At 40.8% G+C, this 22,157-nt stretch overlaps 1 protein-coding gene across 8 annotated transcripts in view; it reads right to left on the bottom strand.

The window, feature by feature from the left end:
- UNC5D (unc-5 netrin receptor D) overlaps positions 1–3,019 on the bottom strand; it is a 466,349-nt gene extending 463,330 nt beyond the window's left edge. For all 8 annotated transcript variants that reach the window (XM_087814164.1, XM_087814166.1, XM_087814165.1 and 5 more), the window contains exon 1: positions 2,917–3,019. In XM_087814164.1, the coding sequence (XP_087670290.1) occupies positions 2,917–3,019 (103 nt within the window). The remainder of the gene's footprint in view (positions 1–2,916) is intronic.
- Between the last annotated feature and the right edge of the window lie 19,138 nt (positions 3,020–22,157).

Below are 22,157 nucleotides of genomic sequence, written 5' to 3'. Positions count from 1 at the left end.
AGCAGGGAGCTGTGCGAAAACTCAGCCTGTCTAAAACCATCTTCCTCCCCGCCTTCAGACTAGGATATCTTATGTCCAAGATCTAATACAGGAATCCCAACCAGATCAACAGCAGTGCTTTTTTCAAAGAACAAAAACCAGATCAGTATGATAACATGATGTGGATTCAATTAGCACTTGGCAGGTCCCGGGTAACTTTTAAACGACCTTCTTTTAAGTTGGAAAGTGTTGAAATATACAGTAATTGCGACACCAAAGTGCCTTCCTTACAGCGTGCCACGAGTCGGGAAGATAAATCTAAAGAGGCAAGTCTTGCTTACAAGAGAAGGAAACAGAACATCGCTATCTGGGCCACTTCTGGTTTCTGCAGACACTCCCTCACCTCCAGTCTCTTCCTCCTTGATTATATTCAGAGCCCATCTTCAGAGATCACCTCTGAGTTTCAGAGGGTTTTACATAAAGTGTGGGATAGGAAAGAAAATAAAGGGGGGAAGAGGAGTTGGTGCAATCATGAAAACAAATAAGTGGTGAAGAACTGTAAAGGAAATGCTACTGAATTGTTAGATAATTATTATATCATCAAAGCAAATGGCATAATTCTGTCTCTCCTGTGAACTAGGGAAGGCAGGCTATCTTGGTTCAAATCAACATGGAAAAGGCTTGCAGAACAAAAAGCTAGTTACTTGTGTAATATAAATACGAACAACCCAGGGCCAACCAGAGAGAGCCTGGTGAGACTACCTGGCAAGCATGCACCAGAGCGCACCTGACCTTGCTTTTAATGAATGGCCACCTTCCTGGGCTGGGAGGACGTAAGTAGCAATGAAACACTCACCCTGTGCTCTGAAAACTCCAACAGAGCCCACCTGTCCAAAACCAGGTGCACGTGGCTTCAGAGGTTTCACAGCCTGCTGACCGGGGAATCTCTGACAGGTGCTAAGGGTAATGGGCTTCAGGCCCCAGAAAGTAAAATATTTACAAGGGAAATATTAGTCGGATGCAGTGGTGCACTCCATGTGTCTCGAACATTACTGTGATCTGTGTAATACATTTGTTGTCAACAAGCCTGCAGAGTGTACAGTATGTTTTCCAGGAGACCTTTCAAGAACAGCTTGCAGACAAGAGGTGCTAGCCTTGGTTTCACAGCCAGCAAAACTCCATCCAAGAGGCTCCTGGCATGTCCCCACTTCTTGTCTGGAGCTGGCTTCAAGACAACGCCACCAACCAAAATCTAAGGGGTCAGGACACGGAGTCAGTCGCTGTTGGGCATTCCGCATCAAATAGCCCGAGCAGTAACTCAGACATTTAGGTCAACCTCTAGAAAAGGGAAGGCCCGCTTTTTTCATTACAGTATACTGAAAACCACTCGGAGCTGACTTCGCAAGGAGGCATTCTCAGTAGTGAATGAAATGGCTGAGGCGGGTGCTTCTTCCAGGGAGGAAAAGAGACCCATGCCTCACCATCAGCCCGCGTGTGCAATCACTGGGGCTCATTTGTGAACCCTCCCTGCTTTGTAAAAAGCCTGCTCCATGGGAGAGAGGGAGACAGGGAGACAGGGAGAGGGGGAGAGAGGGAGAGAGAGAGGGAGAGAGGGAAAACTTTCCAGGAAAAGAAATGCAAATAGTCACTGAACAGGATCATAAAACGGAAAGCCTCAACCTACTTTTTTTAAAAATTCTTTATTCCAGATAGTATGACCGCTTTTAACACACCATTAGCTTTTATAAAAATGAGAGGATACCGGTTCTTTTGTGGTCGCCGCCACCCCCTCCCGTCCCGCGGCCGCTGGGAACGCGCCCAGGGCGGCCGGCAGAGCCGAGGCGAGCGGTGGGACCAGCGCCGTCGCTCACCGACAGGCGCGGGGACCTCAGTTGGTGCCATTACATATTCTAAGTCTAATGGATGCCACACGGCGAAAGGGAAAGGGAAAGAAGGGCGGGAAGGAGGGGCGTCCGGATTATTTCAAAGGCAAAGCCACGCTGCACAAGCCGGGTGCGAAACGCCTCCGAGGGTCTCCGAAACAAGTCCGCGGGATTTACTGTAAGTTCATGCTCCCTGCCCTCGCTCGAGGTGGAGCTCAAACCAGTTGCAACATTTCACTCTGCTGGAGTCCAGAGGACCCAGGGAAAAAAAAAATGGGGTCTCCGTTTTTAAGTGAGGACAAGGCAGCGGTTTCCCGGCCGCTCCGTGGGCCGCGCGCTCGCGGGCTCCGGGCTGGAGGCGGCGCAGGGCGGGGAGAGGGCGCGCGGGGCCCGCGCCTGGGGCAGCCGCTCCCCCGCGCTCCGCGCCGCGGGCACAGACACGCGCGGGCGGCGCACGCGGCTCTCCCCGGCTCCCGCACCCACGCAGCCGCCTCAAAAGCAAGCCCAGTGCTGCCTAGGACGCCGGGCTCGTGTGGCCCGAGGGGCGTCAAGCTCAGCGCACTTCAGCCCGGGTGCAGCTCCCAGAAGGGAAAAAGGTGTCCTCTCCCTCAAGCCCGCCCCACGGCGGCTCCCACCGCCCGGCCCCTCTTCCCGGGGACTCTCGGACACCACGGTGGGCGCCCACCCAAGAAAGATCTCGCCTTGGAAGGAAGCGGAGAAGACAGGGGGCGGCGAGGTTGGAGGCGAAGAGGTGGGTTCCAGGCTGCAGCAACTGGGGAGGGCTTGGAAAAATGGAGCAAGCGAGGCGAGTCAAGGGTAGGGGCCCCGTGACAGCCACCTGTAGGATTACGGCGGATCGCAAACTTGGGGTGGGAGGCAGTGGTCCCCTCCGCGGTCCTCCGCCCGATTCCACCCAGCAGGGCTCGGCGCGCGGAGAGGCGCAGGGCTCAACTTGGGCAGCCCGCGCCATCGGTGCGGGTCCCGCTCGCTGCGGCCGGCGCCCCTCGCCGCGCCCCCGGCCCCGGCCCCGCCGCCCGCTGCGCCCAGCGCTTACCTCGGGCGGCCGCAGCCCCCGCCGCCCAGAGGCAGAGCCCCAGCCAAGGGAGCCACGGGCGCGCCCCTCCGGCGCCTCCTCCGGCGGCGGCCGCTCTCCCCATGATCTTCGCCCGGCTCCCAAGTGCGGTTCCCCGTCCACGCCCGGAGCCCCGGAGCCGCGCGAGTGGGTCCCGGGGGTCTGGAGCGAGTGACTCCGCGCACGGCCGCTCCCTACAGCTGCGGGGCAGGGCGCCCCGAGGCGCCGCGGGCTGGACACCCAGAGGCGAGGCGCGCCCCCATGGCCTCGCAGGCGGGGCGACCGCTGGCGCCGCGGCCGCTGCCCGAGCCGCTGGCCCTGCCCGCCGCCGGGTCCGGGACTACAGAGCCGAGGAGCGAGTCCGCATCGCTAATGAGACCCCCGCGGCCGCCGCGTCTCCTCCCTCCGAGCCGCAGCCAATGAGCCCGCGCGGGGCGGGGCGGCGGGCGGGGCGGCGGCCGGGCCCCGCGGGCGGGGCGGGCGGGCCGGAGGCGCAGGTGAGGCCCCGGCGACGGCGCGCGCCCCCGGGCGTGTCCGCGCTGCGCGAACTCCTCCCGCTCCCGCGGAGCCGCGGCGCGTGCGGGGCCGGCTCGCCGAGAGCAGCGCGAGCCGCCAGCGCGGGCGGAGCGGGGCGGAGCGGGCCGCTCGCCGACGCGCAAAGACGCGCCCGCCTCGGCCGCCGGGCCGCGGTCGCTGCTGCCGCGGAACCTCTGCTCCGCGCAACTTTGAGCCCCGTCTCAGCCGCGCCTCTCCGGCTTCCTTTTTTTTTTTTTTTTCAACAGATCAGGTGTCACTCCTGAAAAATTCAGAGGAGAAAAAAATACTTTAAATGCCAAGTTGGGACGGATGCACTACTAGAATAGACCCATGACTGCAAGTGTGCTAAGCATGCACGCGTGTAAATGAAGAGGTGGAGAAATCACAACCCTGGGTGCTTTAAGGGGTCTGTGCTCGATTTTCATTTTTACCAACGCCCCCCTCCAATTCCCCTTGCGATTCTAAGCACTCCTCCGGGATGCCCCAAATTTTCAGAAAGCTCCCTCGTCTCCAACGCTCCTGTTGTGTGTGTTGTAATCTAGGCCCTGGGAATTGCCTTTATCCCAAGTATCAGGGAAAGGGAGTCACGCAGGGCCTTTCACGGAGGAGGAGGGACTTTTTCTTAAAAGTGTGGGTTGTTTTGAACAGACTGTCAGGTCTTTATGTAACTGCTTTTGAAAGTACCTCATGGTTGCGTCTGATCGCCCCTCTGCAGAAGAGCCATTTAAGAGAGACTGGGTCAGGCCACCAGGTTTCCGAGCAAAGAACGCACGGTGGGGGGGGGGGGGGGGGGGGGGGGCGCGAGTGCAAAGGTGCAAGGTCAGAGCCCCGAATTCTCTCTCAAAATGGGGCCATGACTCGGCTGGTCAGCATATGTGTCCCCTTTTGCCTATTTGGGTAGAGCCCCAATAGGAAATGAAGTCTTGGTTTTGAAAGACAACCTTCCCAGTGGCTCCCCACTGACCACACTCAATACTGATACAAGTAGTTTTTAAAAATCTTTCTGGACAAAGTGCTATTTGTTTCCAAAAACACCTTTCTCTGCAGAATAAACAGCTTAAAGCAAGATAATTGTCCTGGATAAGGTAATTGCAAACAAACAAAAAGAGAGTAAAAGGCAGAAAGATTGGTTCCCCAATAAGCGCAGGTGCCCTGCCTCTCCCGCAGGCCGCCAGACACTTGGGTGTCAGGGAAAGGAACCCGCAGTCCCCTTGCAGCTCAATGAAAGGTCTGGGACCTGGTGAAGAAAAGGGAGCTCTGGGGAGGGATGCTTCAAAGCCAAGTGATGTGCGGCTGGCGAGGGACTGGGCTGAACATCCCGTAAGAATCTTAGTAAATGAGAGTTTCGGCCTTTCCTCTCTGAGAAGGTGAGCTGAGAATTAATCTGCCACATACGCCTCACCTGTCTCCTGGAAAATAGTCTTTCCTCCTCCGACTTTCTTTATTCTTCAAGCTATGTGGCAGTTTTATCAGAAATGAGGATTTTCATAAGAAGAAAAAGAGAGTCGAAAAAACTGACTACGTTTCCAAGATAGTATTTAAATAGCACTGCTGTCCCCAGAGGGGAGCAAAAGTAAAAACAGTTTCATGCTGAAAAACTATCAAGGAAAAGATGATATACTAGATTAATAATTTAAGTAGAATTGCAAAGGCAACTGAGAGAGGAGGGAAACCGGGAACCATTGGTTGCATACCCTGCTCAAGGAATAGGTCTTACATGTAAATAATTTTGTTTGGAGCAGAATCCAACCCTGCAAGATGGACACTATTATTCCTGTTTGGCAGATGAGGACAGTCAGGCTGAGTATAGAAGAGATTTGCTCAGGGTCACAGGACTAAGTTGCGGAACATCAAGAATGAGGCACCAGCTTGAGAGCAATTCCAGACCCATGGTCAAGACTGAAGTAGTGTCCATTCCATCAGGTTTGCCAGAGACAGGCCACCTCCAGGACCATTTAGCTACTGGGTTGGGAGAAGGTGAATCCTCACTATTACCCCCCATGTTACATACCATGTATTGGTTGGGCACCATGTACTGATTATGTTCCACATAGTTATACACCCAGTATTAATCTAATCCTGGCTGTTTTCAAGCATGTATGAATTGTAGTCCGTTTCATTTAGAGATATATTCACATCTATCACGACCCAGGGTCATTGTGTCTGGTCAAGGAGCAGGGCAGGTCACCAAAGGTCTCGTCCCTGACACTGCCAGAGACTGGTTATGTGGCCTGGGGCAAGACCACATCTCCTCTCTGTTTTTTCACTTGTAAAATGAGGGTGTTTTACTAGATGATTTTAAGATCAATCCTAGTTAAGATCCATCATTTTCAGCTCTAGCATGTTATGATTTTGAATACTCAATATAACCAAATTGGAACTTAAGTCACCTCTTTTGAAATTGAGACAGTTTTGTCACAAATACATTGTTCTAGAGAGATTATTTTGGATTAGAGTCAACCAATGAGTATTAGTTGTAATCAGGTAATATTAATTTAATGAATAGACTTAGTAGTGTTAGTAATGTTTGTTGTTTGAATTGACTATACTTATTTTCTCACAAGGTGTACATAAAGATAAAGAGATATAAAGTTTCTATTTCCATTGCTTTCTTTTTATTGAGATATAATTAGCACATAACATCATATTAGTTTCAGAAGTACAACACAATGATTTGAGAGTTGCATGTCTTGCAAATGATCAGCACGATTAGTCTAGTTAACATCCATCACCACGCAGTTATAATTTTTTCATGTGATGACAATTTATAAGATCTCTCTTAGCAACTTTCAAATATATGATACGATGTTATTAACTGTAGTCACCATGCTGTACATTACATCTCCAGAACTTACTTATTTCATAACTGGAAGTTTGTGCCTTTTGACTCCCTCCACCCATTTCAGCCACCCCTCCCCCTCCCCCTGCCCCACATGTGCGCGCACACACGCACACACACACACACACACACACACACACACACTGCCTCTGGCAACCGCCAGTCTGTTCTCTGTATCTATTAATTTGGTGGTTGTTGTTTTTTTAATTTTGTTTTAGATTTCACATGTAAGTGAGATCGTACAGCATTTGTCTTTCTCTAACTTAGTTCACTTAGCATAATGCCCTCAAGGTCCATCTATATTGTCACAAATAGCAGGACTTCCATCTTTTTCTACTGCCTGTTGATCATTTCTAGCCAAGCTAGTCCCCCAGGAAAAAACAAAATGTTTGAGTCGAGTCAAACTTAGAGGGTGGGAGATAGAGATCAAGCATAGAGTGATATGCCCTTCCAAATATAGTAAATTGTTTTAAGTGGTTTGCTATAATTCCTTAGGAAAAGCTCTATATTCGCCTGAAAATTTTATTTTAAATGATTTATCCTATCTGTTTGATGTAAGTGGTAAAACTCCAAGAGAAGTTAAAGAAGGTAGAGATGTGTTACGTGAGTAAGGGGAAGAATTTGTTGTTCTAGGAGATGAGGAAGGGAGAGAAGAGCCAACAGGCTGGTGGAAAGCCGCTCCTGCCAAGACGTGGCCTTCTCCTTAGAGTGCAGGCATCATTAAGACTAGGGAGGCAGGTGAATTCTTTTTGAAAAATAGTGAAGAGATTTCAGTCTTCACCTAGATTACTGAAGACAAGACACTCAGAAGAGAGAAAAATAAAAACCTTACACATGGAAGCTTTCAGAAAGTACAGAAACATTTTCAGACTGCCCTAAACAATAGAACTGGACTCTTTTCAGAGAAGGGGGTGCCTCCTTTAAAATCTGACCGAAAGCAAGGTGTCAGACATCGCTGAGATCAAGACCCCTGGAAACAGAACACAACCGTAACTGAAGAAAAGAGGAGACAGGCTTATGAACATGAAATAAAGACTGAAAGGAGAAGAGCTGGGAAGGCTGCACAATATATTTGTACACCACTTTTAGTTAATCTTCTGGACTGAATAGGTAGTTTTAGCGGTAACCACCGTAACCGCCTTCTCGCCTTCTTAGGGCTGGTTTATGCTGTGGGCAGATCCTTCCCTAGGCATGGGTCGGAGGGAGGCAACCTTCCCGCGTATGGCTGCCAACAGTGCAGCGTTCCTCTTTCCTGAGCCTGATGGCTGCTTCCGAAGACCCAGCTATTTCTAGCTCTGCCCCTGTCGCTGTTTCTGATAAAAGCCACTGTCTCTACTAATCACACAATTATGACAATCAAGAGGGAAGGCCAGAAACCAACTGGACGAAAGGGCAACAGCTGGTCACTCCAACTGATGAACCTGGCAATGCAATTAGATGAGATATTCTCCAGCAATATTTCCACTGGGAATCTGCTCCGTGCCAGTCATTCCCCAGGAAGATCTTGTTCAGGCAGAGCGGCACGTTTCAAAAACGCACGCGACTTGCAGAGAGCATGCCCAACTGCATGCTCCGCTGTGTGCCCACAGCCCTGCTCGGGGTTCAGGAACCTGGAGGAAGCGGGGGGGGGGGGGGTGTTAAAAGCTAGGGAGCTGCGAGTGCTTTGCATGCGATGTCCTCTCTGTGTATAATAACCCAGGTTAACAACCTTGCCTGTTAAAGGCAATGAAGGATCATTTGTTAAGTAAACTCACACACAAAATTAGAGAAGTCTATTTTAGATATTGGGCTACAAAGCAGCAATAAAGTGCAAGAATCCAATACATTTGTTTAAAAGGGGCAGCAGGGCACCAAGATAAGGCTCTACCTGAACAGCGTTGCCCCGACACCGCAAGCGGCCTTCCCCGCTTTGTACCCTGAGAATTCCCCCTGGAATCGGGCATCTTGGAGTTTCAGCTGCAGCTGCTGACACAGACGAATGGAAGAACTTAAAAATAATAACGAGAAACACAATTCTTTGGCAGTAAAATTAATGTGTTGGTGCTTTAAAAAAGAAATAAACTGTGATGAGAAAAGAGGAGATGTGTTAACTCATGAAAGGTGTAGTGTCCGATGACACCATAGCCCCCGAGTTACGTGACCTTGGCATTTAGATGAGAAGCTGGACGATTCACGCACCCCAGCACCCCATGGTCTTCGTGGCAGCTCGGGGGTAGGCTGGAATGTTTCCATCGTGGGAGAAAATACCATGACTCTTGCTGTCCGATGGAGCATGCTGCCAAAGTTTTGTGGGGTGTGTATTTTTGACAAGTTTTTGCTTCCCAGTTTTGTCTCTGATCCTTCCGTATTCCTCGCCGGGACATCACTTATTCATTCATTTGCTACTCTCTACGTATACTCTGGTAGGCACTGTGCCTGCTGGAGGAGACAAGAGAGGAAACCCCCAAAGATAATTAAAGTAAATCTGTAGTTCCAAGTCATGGGACTGCCATGTAGCCTTTAGGAGAACACACAGGTAAAACCACAGAGCTGTCTCCAAATAGAAGGCTGAAGGCCTGAGGAGATGATTGTCCTGCGGGCTCTGGTCAGGAATAGAATTAAGATCAGGAATGTGACAGTGGGACAAACTTCTATTCCAGCCCCCCCATTACTCCCCATAATTGTCCCAAGATCCAGGGGTGTTTTTTTGTTTGGTTGGTTTTTGTTGTGATGGTTGTTTTTTGCACTGACACAACGACCCAGAGCAAAGTGTCGTTGGATGCGGAGTTTCTAGTGTGCAGGCTAAGATCATCAGATGTTCTTGTACACGAAAGCTGCTCGATTCCCTCCAGAGCGAGGGCTAAGAAATAGATGGACGCGGTCAGGAGAATATCTGAATGTCAAGGTTGGAGGCTAGAAGGGAATATATCGCCTTTCGGAGAACCAGAACCAAAAAAACTGGGTATGTGGCCTCCGGAACAGAACGTGACAAACAGAACGGTGGTGTGCGCATCCGGGGAGTGGCGTTTATCTCAGCGCCTTTCACCGTCACGAGCCGCTTGTGCCAACGCCAACTAGAAGTCACTAAGGAAGGAAAAGGTGCGTCTCTGAACGTAAGGGAAAGGAGCACAGGTCTCTTTCTTTTCATTCTTATTCTCTCAGTATATCCCTGCTCTAGTAGAAGAAGGGAAACAACGGTATATTAATTGAAGTGGGATTAAGTAACTGTTCAACGGTCTCCATCAGAGTGCAAAGAGAAAATGCCAGCATAACAAACAGAATTGTTTCCAATTTTCAAAGAAAACTTTGACTTTTGTTTTACTTTCCTGGCCCAAATTCTACTCTTTTTTCCTGCACCCTTTTCTCCATATGTGTAGCAAAAAAGAAAAAAACACACAAACCTATGAATTTATGACTTGTTATATCTTAAGGCTCAGGCAGTGGATTTAAAAGCATTCATTAGTAAATGGCTGTCATGCATTTTGAAGGGGGAAAGATTTGCTTTACATGTTAAGTAGTATTTTACTGAAAATAAAATTTAAGAGAGTATCATTTGCAATTTAATTTAAACACAGATTCCACTCATCTTGTCAGGTATAAGGATGACTTCATCCCAATTCAAATACTAACTTCCCTTGAGACAGACACTTTAGTTCTAGAGTAGATTTTGGAGATTGCTAGAAGGCCAAGATCATTATTGGTACTTTGGTAAGAATAAATCTAAACAGTAAATAAAACTAGAACGCCTTCGATTCTCCTGCATTCAAACTACTGACAATATACTTCTCTGCTGAGAAGAGAATACAAATTCTACACACAAACACACACATATCTGTATCTGTATGTATCTGTATCTGTACATATCTGTATGTGTGTGTTTGTGTGTATATGAGTAAATGAATTGATATATACATATATACAAACATATGTGAGCGTATGAATGAACTGGAACGTCCACCCAGAGCATGTGGGGTGTGTGTGTGTGTGTACACGCGTGTGTCCATGTGTGCATGAAATCATAGTACTGAAATATTTGAAGATATCCTTTAACACTCTGAAGAAAAAGAGATTGACTTCTGATCAAGATGACACAGTAATTTTACACTTCAGTCCTTCTCTGCTCTAAATGAAAGGCAACATACCAGAGAGAAAAGTGAAGACACATGTATGGATCATCAACAAAACAGAACTGCCAAATGGTAAGTGGGGCTAAATCCATGTACTTTCTGGGCTATGGACGTCTGAATGATGCAGTGTACCAGGAAATAAATGGTTCCATGCTAGATGGGATACCGGAGCCAGTTGCACAGATTAAAAAGAGATTGGGACGAAATTCTCTACCTCTCAAAAAAAATCCATCCCACCTCAGACGGCTGTTTAGGGAAGCAGGAGTTACAAAGACAGCGTTTTCACTGGGAACTGAACCTAACTGTACCTTGGCTCAAGAGCTGCTCATGGTATCTCTCAATACTACTGCAACTAAGATGCCCTAAATGACTATTATAAGACCTAGTTTTAGAAGTGGGGCCTTGTGTTTAGATGGAGGTAGACAAATCTCAATTCAAAGAGTTGTAATCACAGAAAGAGAGAGATGATGAGGGAAGAAAAGCAGAAAAACAATTATCTCCCTTAAAATGACCATACTAACCAATATCCTAAATTCTTAAAGATATATAATGTTAAAAAATACAGAAAAGTGAAATCAAACTTTAAACATCAATTCACGCTTCATGGAAAAAATATTGTAGAACTTAAAATATATTTATTTGGAATGCACCAATTTCTAAAAGGAAGAACTACATTTATTTAAAAATTATAAAAAACATATAGAAACCAAATTAAAACAAATTGGTATAAAACAAGTACTGGTGGATAAGAAAAAAAATACAAATCTAGGAGTTGAAAAATAATAAGGCTGGCAAAGATGAAGAGAGAATTCGTTAATTTGAAAATAATACTGAAGAGCCATCAGATATAGAAAAGTTTGCAAGTACAATTTCAAACATATAAGAGAAATTCAGAGACTCTGAGGCTAGACTGAGATACTCTGAAAAACAAAATAAGAGTTGAAGAAAATTGTCATTTAAAAAATGGTGGATAAATAACATTTTAAGAGCTAGAAGGCGAAATTTTTCCAGGGTTAAAGGCATAAGTAATTATTTAACTGAAAATTACACTTAAATTACTTAAGTATAATACATAAAAATAAATCCAAATATCAACATGTTGGTGATATGACAAAATATTAAGGATTAAAAGGATATATTTTAAAATACCATTTTTTTAAAAAAAGTACATATTACCTCATAATAAACAGAGTTAACCTCAACCATTGGGGATGGCTAAAGACCATGGAATGATATCATCAGGATGTTGCAGCAAAATAAGTAACCATGTAAAATGTAATTAATTTAATCTATAATATAGAATATTTACAAAGACTTTTCACACATAAAAGATTCAGGTTCAAAGCACAGATCAATGTGATAATATGTTTAATATTTTTAATGAATTACAAGAAATTATGGACAATTTCAACAATAAACTAAAAGTCATTTCATTGAAAATTCTAGATGTAAAGATTACAGTAATTGAAATCAAAAATTTATTGGATGGGTAACATTTTAATAGACACAGATGAAGAGTTAATTTGTGATATGAAGAAGAGATCGGAAGGAAATATCCAAAATGAAGCACTGAGAAACAGAAACAAAAATAAACGGAAAAAAGAGCACAATACATATTATATTTTGAAAAGGCCTAATTTTGGATTTCAGTATCAGAAGAAAAGGGAGAAAGAGTGGATACAATATCTGAAGAGATAACTCCTGAAAATTTTATAGTGAATGGAGTTCATTAAGACAAAGATTCAAAAACTGCTGAAAAGATGAGGCAGGAGTCAAAAGAAAATCACAAGATACATCAAGTAAAACTGTTGGGGATTAAAAAAGAATGACATAATTCTTTAAAAATGGGAGTGGTGAAAACAAAGGATGGCAAAGTAATAATAGTAATAATAATAATTGCTGACATCTCAACAAAATGATGGAAGTTGTAAGGCAGTGGAAGAGTATTACCAAAAGATTGAAAGAAATGCCAATTTAAATTCTATAATCAGTGAAAATACCCTTTAAAATGAAGGTAAAGTAAATACACATTTTACACAAACAAAACATGAGAAAATTTATCATCATCAGATACACATGAATAAAAGTACGACAGGGAGTGATTCAGGCAGAAGGAGAGTAATGCCATGTGAAAGCAAGAGTATGAAGGCGGAGAAGAAAAGTTTACCAAAAATGACATTTTTAGTAAAACAGAAATTCATTATATCAAACAATAAAACCATAATATGTTTAAAATGTGTATACATATATAAATTTTAGTAATGGGCAAAACTAACACAGAGTGTTAAAAGTGAGGGGTGAGGGAAGGCATAATGAACATATTAGGGCAATAAGAGAGTGTTTGGGCTGCTGGTATTATCCTGTCTCTTGACGTAGATGATGCTTTATGACTGCATTCACTTTGTAATAAATTGTTAAAGCTATACATTTCTGATTTGTTGTTTTTCTATATGTAAAGTTACACTTCAGTAAAATTATTTAAGAAAAATTATGTCAAAACATCTTAACTTCATAACATCAAAAAACAAACAACAGAATGGGAAATATTTTTGCAACTTATATGACAAAAATTAGTTACTATTTAAAAAAATAATATGCTTCCATATATTGATAGCTAAAAGTAATTTAATAATATTATACTCAAATAAAAGACAATTATCCAAAAAAGGAAATCCAATGGAAAATAAACACATGGAGAAGTGATCAATCTCACTAGCAGTCTGAGAAATGCCCATTAAATCTATGATGTTATACTATTTTTCACCCATAATATTACCCATACATCTTATAAGATGTAATACAGAAATGGTGATATTGTGAACAAGAAATGGCCATTCATATTTTACTCATGGAAGTTAGAATTACTAAAACCCTGTGGGAAATTATTCAAGAAACATATATTGTACTATAATCACAATTCAATAAATTTATCTTATAAACCTGAAAATACTTGTATATAATTTATATATACAAAGATGTTTATTTTTATAGGGGCAAATGAAAACAAAGCAAAAACAAAATCTTTATAAATCCTACATGAATATTCATCTACTAGAGAAAATTTTGAATAAATTGAAGTTTATCCATATTGTTGAATATTATATAACTATCAAAAATACGTGATAAATCTATGCATATAGACCAAAAGCGTTATCCAGTATATAGAATATCATTATTTTAGGCAAGTAAGTCATGAGAAGGAAAGATCCCATCTCAATAAAACCAATAAACCACCAAAACAAAAAAATGTAAGTATCAAAGTATTTGTGTATTTTTATTTATGTGGAAATAAAGTGAGAAAAGTTTGAGAGTGGGAAGAGATTACTATACTTATTTTATATGTCTTTACATTGTTCTACTAGATAAAATGAGCATGTATTTATTTTTAAATTCAAAATTCAACAAAGAAAATCTAAGAAAAAATTCTTTTCTAATTATAAAACTAGCATAATTCAGACATCTAAATGCACAATATGTACCAGAAACAGAAAAACTACATATCAAATAATTCTGACATGAATATAATTACGAAGCTCTAAATTAAAATGAATGCATAGAATATGTATATGTGTGCATATAATGTAGATATAAAATACATATTACAAATACATAAATACCTATACATTTACATTTGTAGGTATGTGTGTATATGTAAATATGACCAAGTTGGGATTTTTCTGTAATGCTAAGGGGTTCAACATTGTTGGAAAAGGCAGTTTGTTTCCTTTCCTTCATGCCATCTTTTGACCTCTACATAGCCACAGAAGCGTGGCCTTGGGCCTGGAATATTTCCTTTCAAGAGAAACAAGGAGACCCCACAGCCCGTGCTGGCCTATTGCCCTGTGTGTGGGCATGTCCTTCCGTGTTCTGGCCTTGACGTGAGCTGCCTTTTCTGCTTACGGGGGTGCGTGGTGTGGCCCTCTGGCTTTCTGTCACACCCCACAGGGGAGGGGTCGGAATCCTTTGCTTGCAGGAGGAGAGAGTGCATGCAGACCATTATCCTGCTTCAGTTTTGAGAGGAGTCCTGCCAGTTTTGGGGGGCCCAACACCTACTATTGAAGCTGATGTTGTTCTGTCTCTTCTGTTTGGGAGTAAGTCTTATTTCACCCAATATCTGTGTGACTCGTGCTTTCTTGCAAACCCAATGGAGTGAGCTGACAACCTGGGACTGTGTTTCTGGGAGAGTGGGACTCCTTCTCTGGAAATGATAACACCTGTCCCTTACTCTACAAAAACATCATAGTACATGAATACTTGAAACCTTGCAGTCCTCTCACTTGGTGCTAAAGAGGCATTTGTTACCATTGCTATATCTTTCATATACATGCTGACTAGAAATTATTAAACTTTAGAACTCTTATGATTAACTATCCCAAACTCAGTGCCCAAGTTATAAAGCAAAACGCATGTCATTCTTATTAAAACTGTGAATAATCTAGAAGGTTATCATTCTGTTATCTTAAAAGTAAAGGGCCAAAATGAGAGGAAACAGGCACTTAAGATCCAAAAGAATAGGTATTTGAGAAGTACTGATTCAGACAGAAACCCAAATGGTGCTCCAACGAGGGGGTGAAGGGCAGGGGTTTTATGAGAAAGGAAAGGGGAATAATTACATGAATAGAAGAAAGGAATTTCTATTGATATTAATAAGTCAAGGAAGGAATTTCTATAGGTATAAATAAACCTAAGTTGTTCATTAGCTATATATGGTGATACTAATTCTGAAGAATGTCTTTAATTTTCAGTCTGGTAGTCAGAATGCCTGCGGCCCTGTTAGCTTTTGCAAACATGTGTTTGGAATACAGTATTGGTCTGACCCAGTCCAAAGGTTATTTGACTCACTGCTAGCATTCCAAAGGTTTGAAGGGTAAGAATTTTAAGTGAGGCCTGAATATAGATTTGAGGGTCAAAAATATATTACCTATGTGGTTACAGAAAATCAAAACCATGAAATTAACTTGTGCTAGATGGGTAGTGTCCCAGGGCATGTAGCAAATGGAAAAAGATGTCCTCTTGGGAGAACAAAATCTTGAAAACTGGGATTTTTGCCTCATAAAACCCAGATAAATATTAGCTTACAATCCATATGAAAAGTACTAGGAAATAAGCCTCCAAAAGAGTGCGTGAACAGAATCGACGCGCTGAAGAATCACATTACTGGGAAATCCAGATACTGCAATTTTGTTTATAAGATTTAAATAAGCCTTTTTATAATATTTAATGAAATAAAACACTTGAAAACACAGGCAAGAGGCAAGATGTCCTACAAAAAGACTAAATAGATATGAAAAGGACTGAATATATTATTTCCCTCGGGAAGGTTGCAAGGTATTCCATTGCAAGGAGCGTTTCATATTTTTCTCTGCATGGACAGGAGCCTGCACACAATTAGTAGACAGGGGTTGTTCAGTAAGTGTTTGTGGTTGATATAACTGCCCAGAATGCCACTGACGACAGAGGCATGCAGGGCAAAGTTTATGAAAACAGAATTAGGAAACAAAACAGAATGCAAGCCATAGAGAGATGTTTTATCTGTCTTACTTCTGCAGGTTGCATAATACAACAACTATTTCAGAGTGCTTAAAAGTTGATAAAGAAGACAAACGCTGCCTATGGAGGTATTCTCAGTGAATCCTATCTGCAAAAAACAAATTTAAAACTGGATAAAGAGAGCCTTTTTAATGGGAAAGTGAGACAAATCAAGAAGGCAAAAAGAAAAGACTTAGAGGTAAGAACAGTGGGAGGCTGTGGCACATCCTTCCTCCCCACTTTGATTAATGAGAACTGTAGCTTTCACAGCATACAACTGGCCAAAAATCCCAGCAGTTTTGCTGCTAGAGCGGGGAACTCAGTTTTGGGCAGGGGTGGCATCGTGTAGCTTTGCCTGCTCTAAATGGCAAACTCAGAAAGAAATGATGGGAACAGCTGTGGCCGTACTACCCAAAGATTGAAGTCCCAGTTGTGGGGAACATACAGTTAGGCAGAAATTAATGCAAGATTCTGGAAGGGTGCAAGCCATAGAAGTGCTGAGGTAAGTTCTCTGTACATGCCTTGGTGACTAGGAAACTATATACAAGAGCAAAAGGGACCTGAGAGAATCCAGGTCTTACTTTTGCTTAAAAGTAAAAGGCAAGGGAGATGTGGGAACTGGTTCAAAATTTAATGTGCTCCTCAAACCACTGAAAGATCTAACTGCATAGGATGGCAGCCTTATGGGCTTTAGGTGTTTGAATCTAAGTTCTTCTTAAATCTTTGGCTGATCACTAAGCTATGCAGACACAGGGCAAACCCTAGGGAACCAGACTAAAAAATAAAATGGAAATATTAAAAATTAAGCAGAAACATCATTCATACTGAGTAGGAGACAGATTCTAGAGCTTAAGTCTAGGCAAGATATTAAAAGTGAAACAAATTTTTTTTAAAAAAAAAGCAGAACCTGGGATGTTGCTACAATATGTTATTTTAGATGTCCATTTTTTAAACAAAAATTTTGAGCCATGCAAAGAAACTTGAAAATGTTATCTATACTCCGGAAATAAGATAGTCAGTACAAACTTGACTGGGTGTGCCAAAAGGTTGGATTTAGCAGAGAAAGCATTTAAAGCAGTTTATAAATTTGTTCAGAGAAAAAAAGGTAACTACGTTAAAAATATTAAATGAAAATAGGATAAACTGACTCACTAAAGAGGCAATTGAATGCCAAAGAGAAATAGAAACTATAAAATATAAAAACCCATTACAAATAGATATGGGACAATAGAGCTGTAAGACATGCAAAAAAATATAACAAAATGTCAAAAATAAGTACCCATCAATAATTACTTTAAAGGTAAAAGGGTTAAAATCTCCAATCAAAAGGCATTGATTGATAGAATGGATATAAAGATAGAATACAACTAAGTATTGTCTATAAGAGACTCATGTTATATCTAAGGACATACATAGCTTGACAATGCAAGGATGGAAAAAGAAATATCATGCAAATAATAGTCGAGAGAGTAAGGTGACTATGCTAATATCAGACAAAGAATAATATAAATAAATAAAACTATTGCAAGAAGATATTATATATTGATAAAAGTATCAATTCACCAAGAAAAAAGAATTACAAACATTTATGTACCAAACATTAGAGCTCCAAAATATGAGAAGCAAACATTGACAGAATTTAAGGGAAAAATACATGACTCTACAATACTTCAAAATTATCTTTACAATAATGGATAAAACAGCCAGATAGAAGCTACCTAAGAAAATAGAGGACTTGCACACTGTAGACCATTTGATCTTAACAAACATGTACTGAAAACTGCACCCCAAAACAGCAGAACATACTTTTTTTGTGTGTGCACATAGAGCACTGTCCAGATTAGACCATATACTAGGCCACAAAATAATTTTAATGAGTTAAAATGATTAAATTCATACAAAGTGTTATTTCTGGCCATAATGGAATAAAACTAGTGGAGGGGAAACTGGAAAACTACAAATATGTGGAAATTAAACAACTCTAACAAACAATGGGTTAAAGAAGAATTTGTGCAATTAGAAAATATCTTGAGACAAAGGAAAATGAAAACCCAATATACCAAATGTATGGGATGCAGCAAAAACAGTTCTAAGAGGGAAATTTATAGCTGTAATGTTAATATAGATTACAGCAGAGACAGAGAACAAGCAATAGAGAAAACCAGTGAAACCAAGAGTGGTTTTCTTCCCCCCATAAATTTCAAAGAAATTGACAAACCTTTAGCTAGATTGACTAAGAAAAAAGAAAAAAAAACCCCTCAAATAACTAAAATCAGAAATGAAAATGAGGACATTATTACTGATCATACAGAAATAAAAAAGGGATTATAAGAGAGTGCTATGAGCTATTATTTACTTACAAATTGGATAACTTACATGAGATGGACAGATTCCTAGAAAAATGCAACCAACCAAGACCAAATCTGGAAGAAATAGAAAATTACTGAATAGATTTATATTTAGTAAAGAGGTTGAATCAGTAATTTAAAACCTCCCAACAAAGTAAAGCTCTGTGGCTTCAGTGGTAAATTCTACCAAATATATAAAGAAGAATTATCATCAAACCTTCTCAGTACCTACAAGAAATTGAAAATGAGGGAATACGTCCTAACTCATTCTATGAGACCAGAGTTACCATGTCACCAAAGCCAAACAAAGACACTGTAAGAAAAAATACACATTTTTTTACTTTGCTGTAGTCCTACATATTTTGAATACAAACTCTTTTTTGTTTTTCAATAAAAGATGCCTACATTGTTACTGATGTCTCCTTTACTCTTGTTTTCACAGACAACCCAACTAGTCTGAGCTGTCACGATTTTACTGCATGATTTTGCCCACGGTCTCTCTCTGGTCTCCTCTGTCCTTCAAACTATTTGGCAGGTAAATCTTTCTAAGTGTCTGTTACAATCTTACTTTCTGTCTCAGCATATACTGATTTCTTGCTCCTTTCCAGTGAAAATAATTTAAGTTGGTGTTTTATAATATGTGCAATGCTCCAGGTTCTCAAAGGTTAATAAGAAGGTAATATTTCAAATAATATAAAAATTTTTATTAAACTCCAGCTCCCCAAACTATGAATTTGGGTAGTTAGAAACATTATCTTTTTCTTTTAAATGGTCACTGTCTCTAAATTTCTTTTCTATGGGTTAATTAATTGAGGTATTAACATTCTTTTTTAGTTTTTAAATCTTTAATACAACAACTAGTATATATCTCACAAGTTCTAAGAAGCAACTACATCTTTCCTGACAGGACAAAGAGGTGCTTCTTGCTTTGATATAGCCAATTATCTTAGTATTTAAAACATGGATATTCACAGGATATATCACATGACAAAAGTTCACTGGTAAACTCCACACTGCAAGAATCAATCCACTTAAGCAAAATAAAGAATATGTCAGACACATAATCTTTATTTTGATTAAAACTCATTTTCAAAATGGTATTTTATTTCTTTTTTATGTAAATAACATTATTCTATTGCCAATTTTTTTAAAATCTTGGGACTGTATTATTGGGTAAATTGCCCCAGCCTTTGGACTTATGGTCATTATATTAGAGATAAAATAAGAACTTGATTCCATTGCCAGAAAGAGAGTTACTTCTTTGCAACTATGTCTTCTCTTCGTCTTTATAATCATGAGATGGTCTTGTTGTCTGTACAAATATGATAAAGATGATTTTGATAATGATTATGACCAATAAAATTTAGGATATTAGAGAAATTTCTGGATATTGACACAATTTTAGAACAAATGAATTGATGGTATAGAAACTAAAATCTGACTTAGCTTTGTACAAACCATTTATTTATAAGTATTTCTATTAACTACTCACTAATTAGCATTTGATAAAAATAGCTATTTTGCTACATTGGACAGTAAGAAGTTGGCATTTGATTTGAGGCCCGACTGCAAGGATCAGCTGCACTTTATTCTTGCCACTGCTAATTAAAGTCTTGTCTCACCTTGGTGGGTTCAAGGGCTTATTCTCAAGGGTTTGACCTGAAATGATTTGGCTGCTTGTAATTCCAAGCCCATGTGAAATGAACGGACAAGAATGCTCAATTGTTACACCGAATAACAGAAATAACTAAATAAATAATCCTACCTGTTTCTGGGAGATTGTGCAGTGTGGTGAGTATGCTGGAGAGTTTTCATTAGTGAACCCAGTTCTGTAGACAGTGATTGGTTTGAAGGCAAAGAACTGTAGCTGAGGGAGGACTGTGAGAGAAACTTCTAACACAGCATCATAACATCATAAATTACCATTCTTCATTCTAGGGTCTTCCCACTATGTAATCTGGGCTGGTCATTAGAATTATCATCTCCACTGGATACTTTGGAAAACATAAAAGCACATTGGCAAATCCTTTAATTCACATATTTCCTTTCTTTGCTGTTGTTTGAGTCATCAAAATATTTTACACTACCAAATAATGTAAGTATAAAATGATTTTGAAGATATCCCAAATGCTATCAACCACAGTTACACCATTTCCTTTTTAAAGATTTATTTTAATGGCTAGTCTAAAATACATGTTGATTTTTTGTGATAAAATGTTAGGGTAAAATATTTTCTAACTTTATAACTAATACCTTAAGTAAGAGTGGGGATTCCTTTTATAGAGTCTAAAGGGCACTTATTACTCTATATAAAAAAATATACCTGCATCAGTTAAACCCATTAACACAAAAGTACAGTTAGGTTTGTACCAAAGAGGTATCTAATCCAGTTGTATTGTGCTTAATTTTATTTCTAAAATAAACTACTTATGAGTTCTTGTTGTGTTAAGTAAAGGTGGTTATTAATTTATAACAAAGCAATTCTATTGTACATTGCTTAAGTATTCTGTCATTGAATGAACACATTCTGCATCACAGCATTTAACTTGGCCACAGCCAACATTGCTATTGCTGCATTATAGAAAAATGTTTGAGAATTTAATCAATTAGTTGAAAAAAAAAAAAAAACAAAAAACACAAGACAGGCAGTGTTCCTATCATCCAGGAGTTCTCATGATAACCATGACAAAAATAAAGTGTATTCAGAAAAATAAATATAAATAAGGCAGAATTTCAAATACTGAAAATAAAAGTCAGAGCAAAGCCACATGGTAAAAGTGAATCAAATGAATTGTATTGTGCATGAATGTTGGTGTAGGTGGATTCTGCTTGTTGAGAAATGTGAACTGTAAATCACAAAACAGGGGGAAGGATGGCTGGGTGGTGGCTGTGAAAATGACCTGCTCATTTCAGGTCTTCACTTACTATGCTATGGACAAGGGAAAATGGGTGATTCTTTACTGACAACTAGGGAGAGGCTTTTAGGATTGAAATAGAAAAACACTCCTGGCATAGAGTATGTATAGTTAGAGGAACAGCACAAACACAGCATGGGAAATATTGTGCTAAACATAAATTTACTGTAAACTAATATAGTTGTTTTTATCTGTAGAACAAAGATGACATTCCTTGAGTATACGACATCTGCTTGGTGGTGTTTTTTCTCCCTGAATGTAGTTATTTAATTACCAGCATGTAATTAAACGATGCAAAGCATTCCAAGGTGCTCAGTTATAAAATTGAACAATCCAATAAAAACGCAAGTCTAGCCCAGTTGGCATTGCTCAGTGGTTGAGCATCGACCTATGATCCAGGAGGTCACCATTTGATTCCTGGTCAGGACACATGCCTGCGTTGATGGCTAGATCCCCAGTAGGGGGCCTGAAGGAGGCAGTTGATCAATAATTCTCTCTCATCATTGATGGTTCTATCTCTTCCTCTCCCTTCCTCTCTCTCTAAATCAATTAAAAAAAAAAAAAAAGCAAGTCTACTGAATGGCTATGAGAACACCATTCATATACACACACATATACACATATATATGTTTATGACAGCAATATATATATATATATCTCAATATATATATAATAGACACATGTATTATTATATAAGCGCCAGAGAGAGAAGAAAATTATATCTAGATTTTTCTTTTCTTCTCGCCTATTAGACATGGAGGAAGGGACAAGCTTTGCCTTATTGGAGTAATACCTTGAGTTCAGACTTCACCGTAATGAAGGTCATAAAAATGTCCACATTGAGGCAAACCATTTCTTTAGCACTGCCTTCCTGCCTTGGTACCAACTGATATTTTGGATGTATTTCCCTCCACGATTTCATTATGATCCAAATAAGACATGAGAGCAA

The sequence above is a fragment of the Miniopterus natalensis genome, chromosome 2 (genome assembly GCF_054644295.1).
Source record: "Miniopterus natalensis isolate mMinNat1 chromosome 2, mMinNat1.hap1, whole genome shotgun sequence".
NCBI lineage: Eukaryota > Metazoa > Chordata > Mammalia > Chiroptera > Miniopteridae > Miniopterus > Miniopterus natalensis.
Note: the sequence above shows the minus strand (reverse complement) of the source record. Positions and strands in the feature narration are given on the sequence as shown.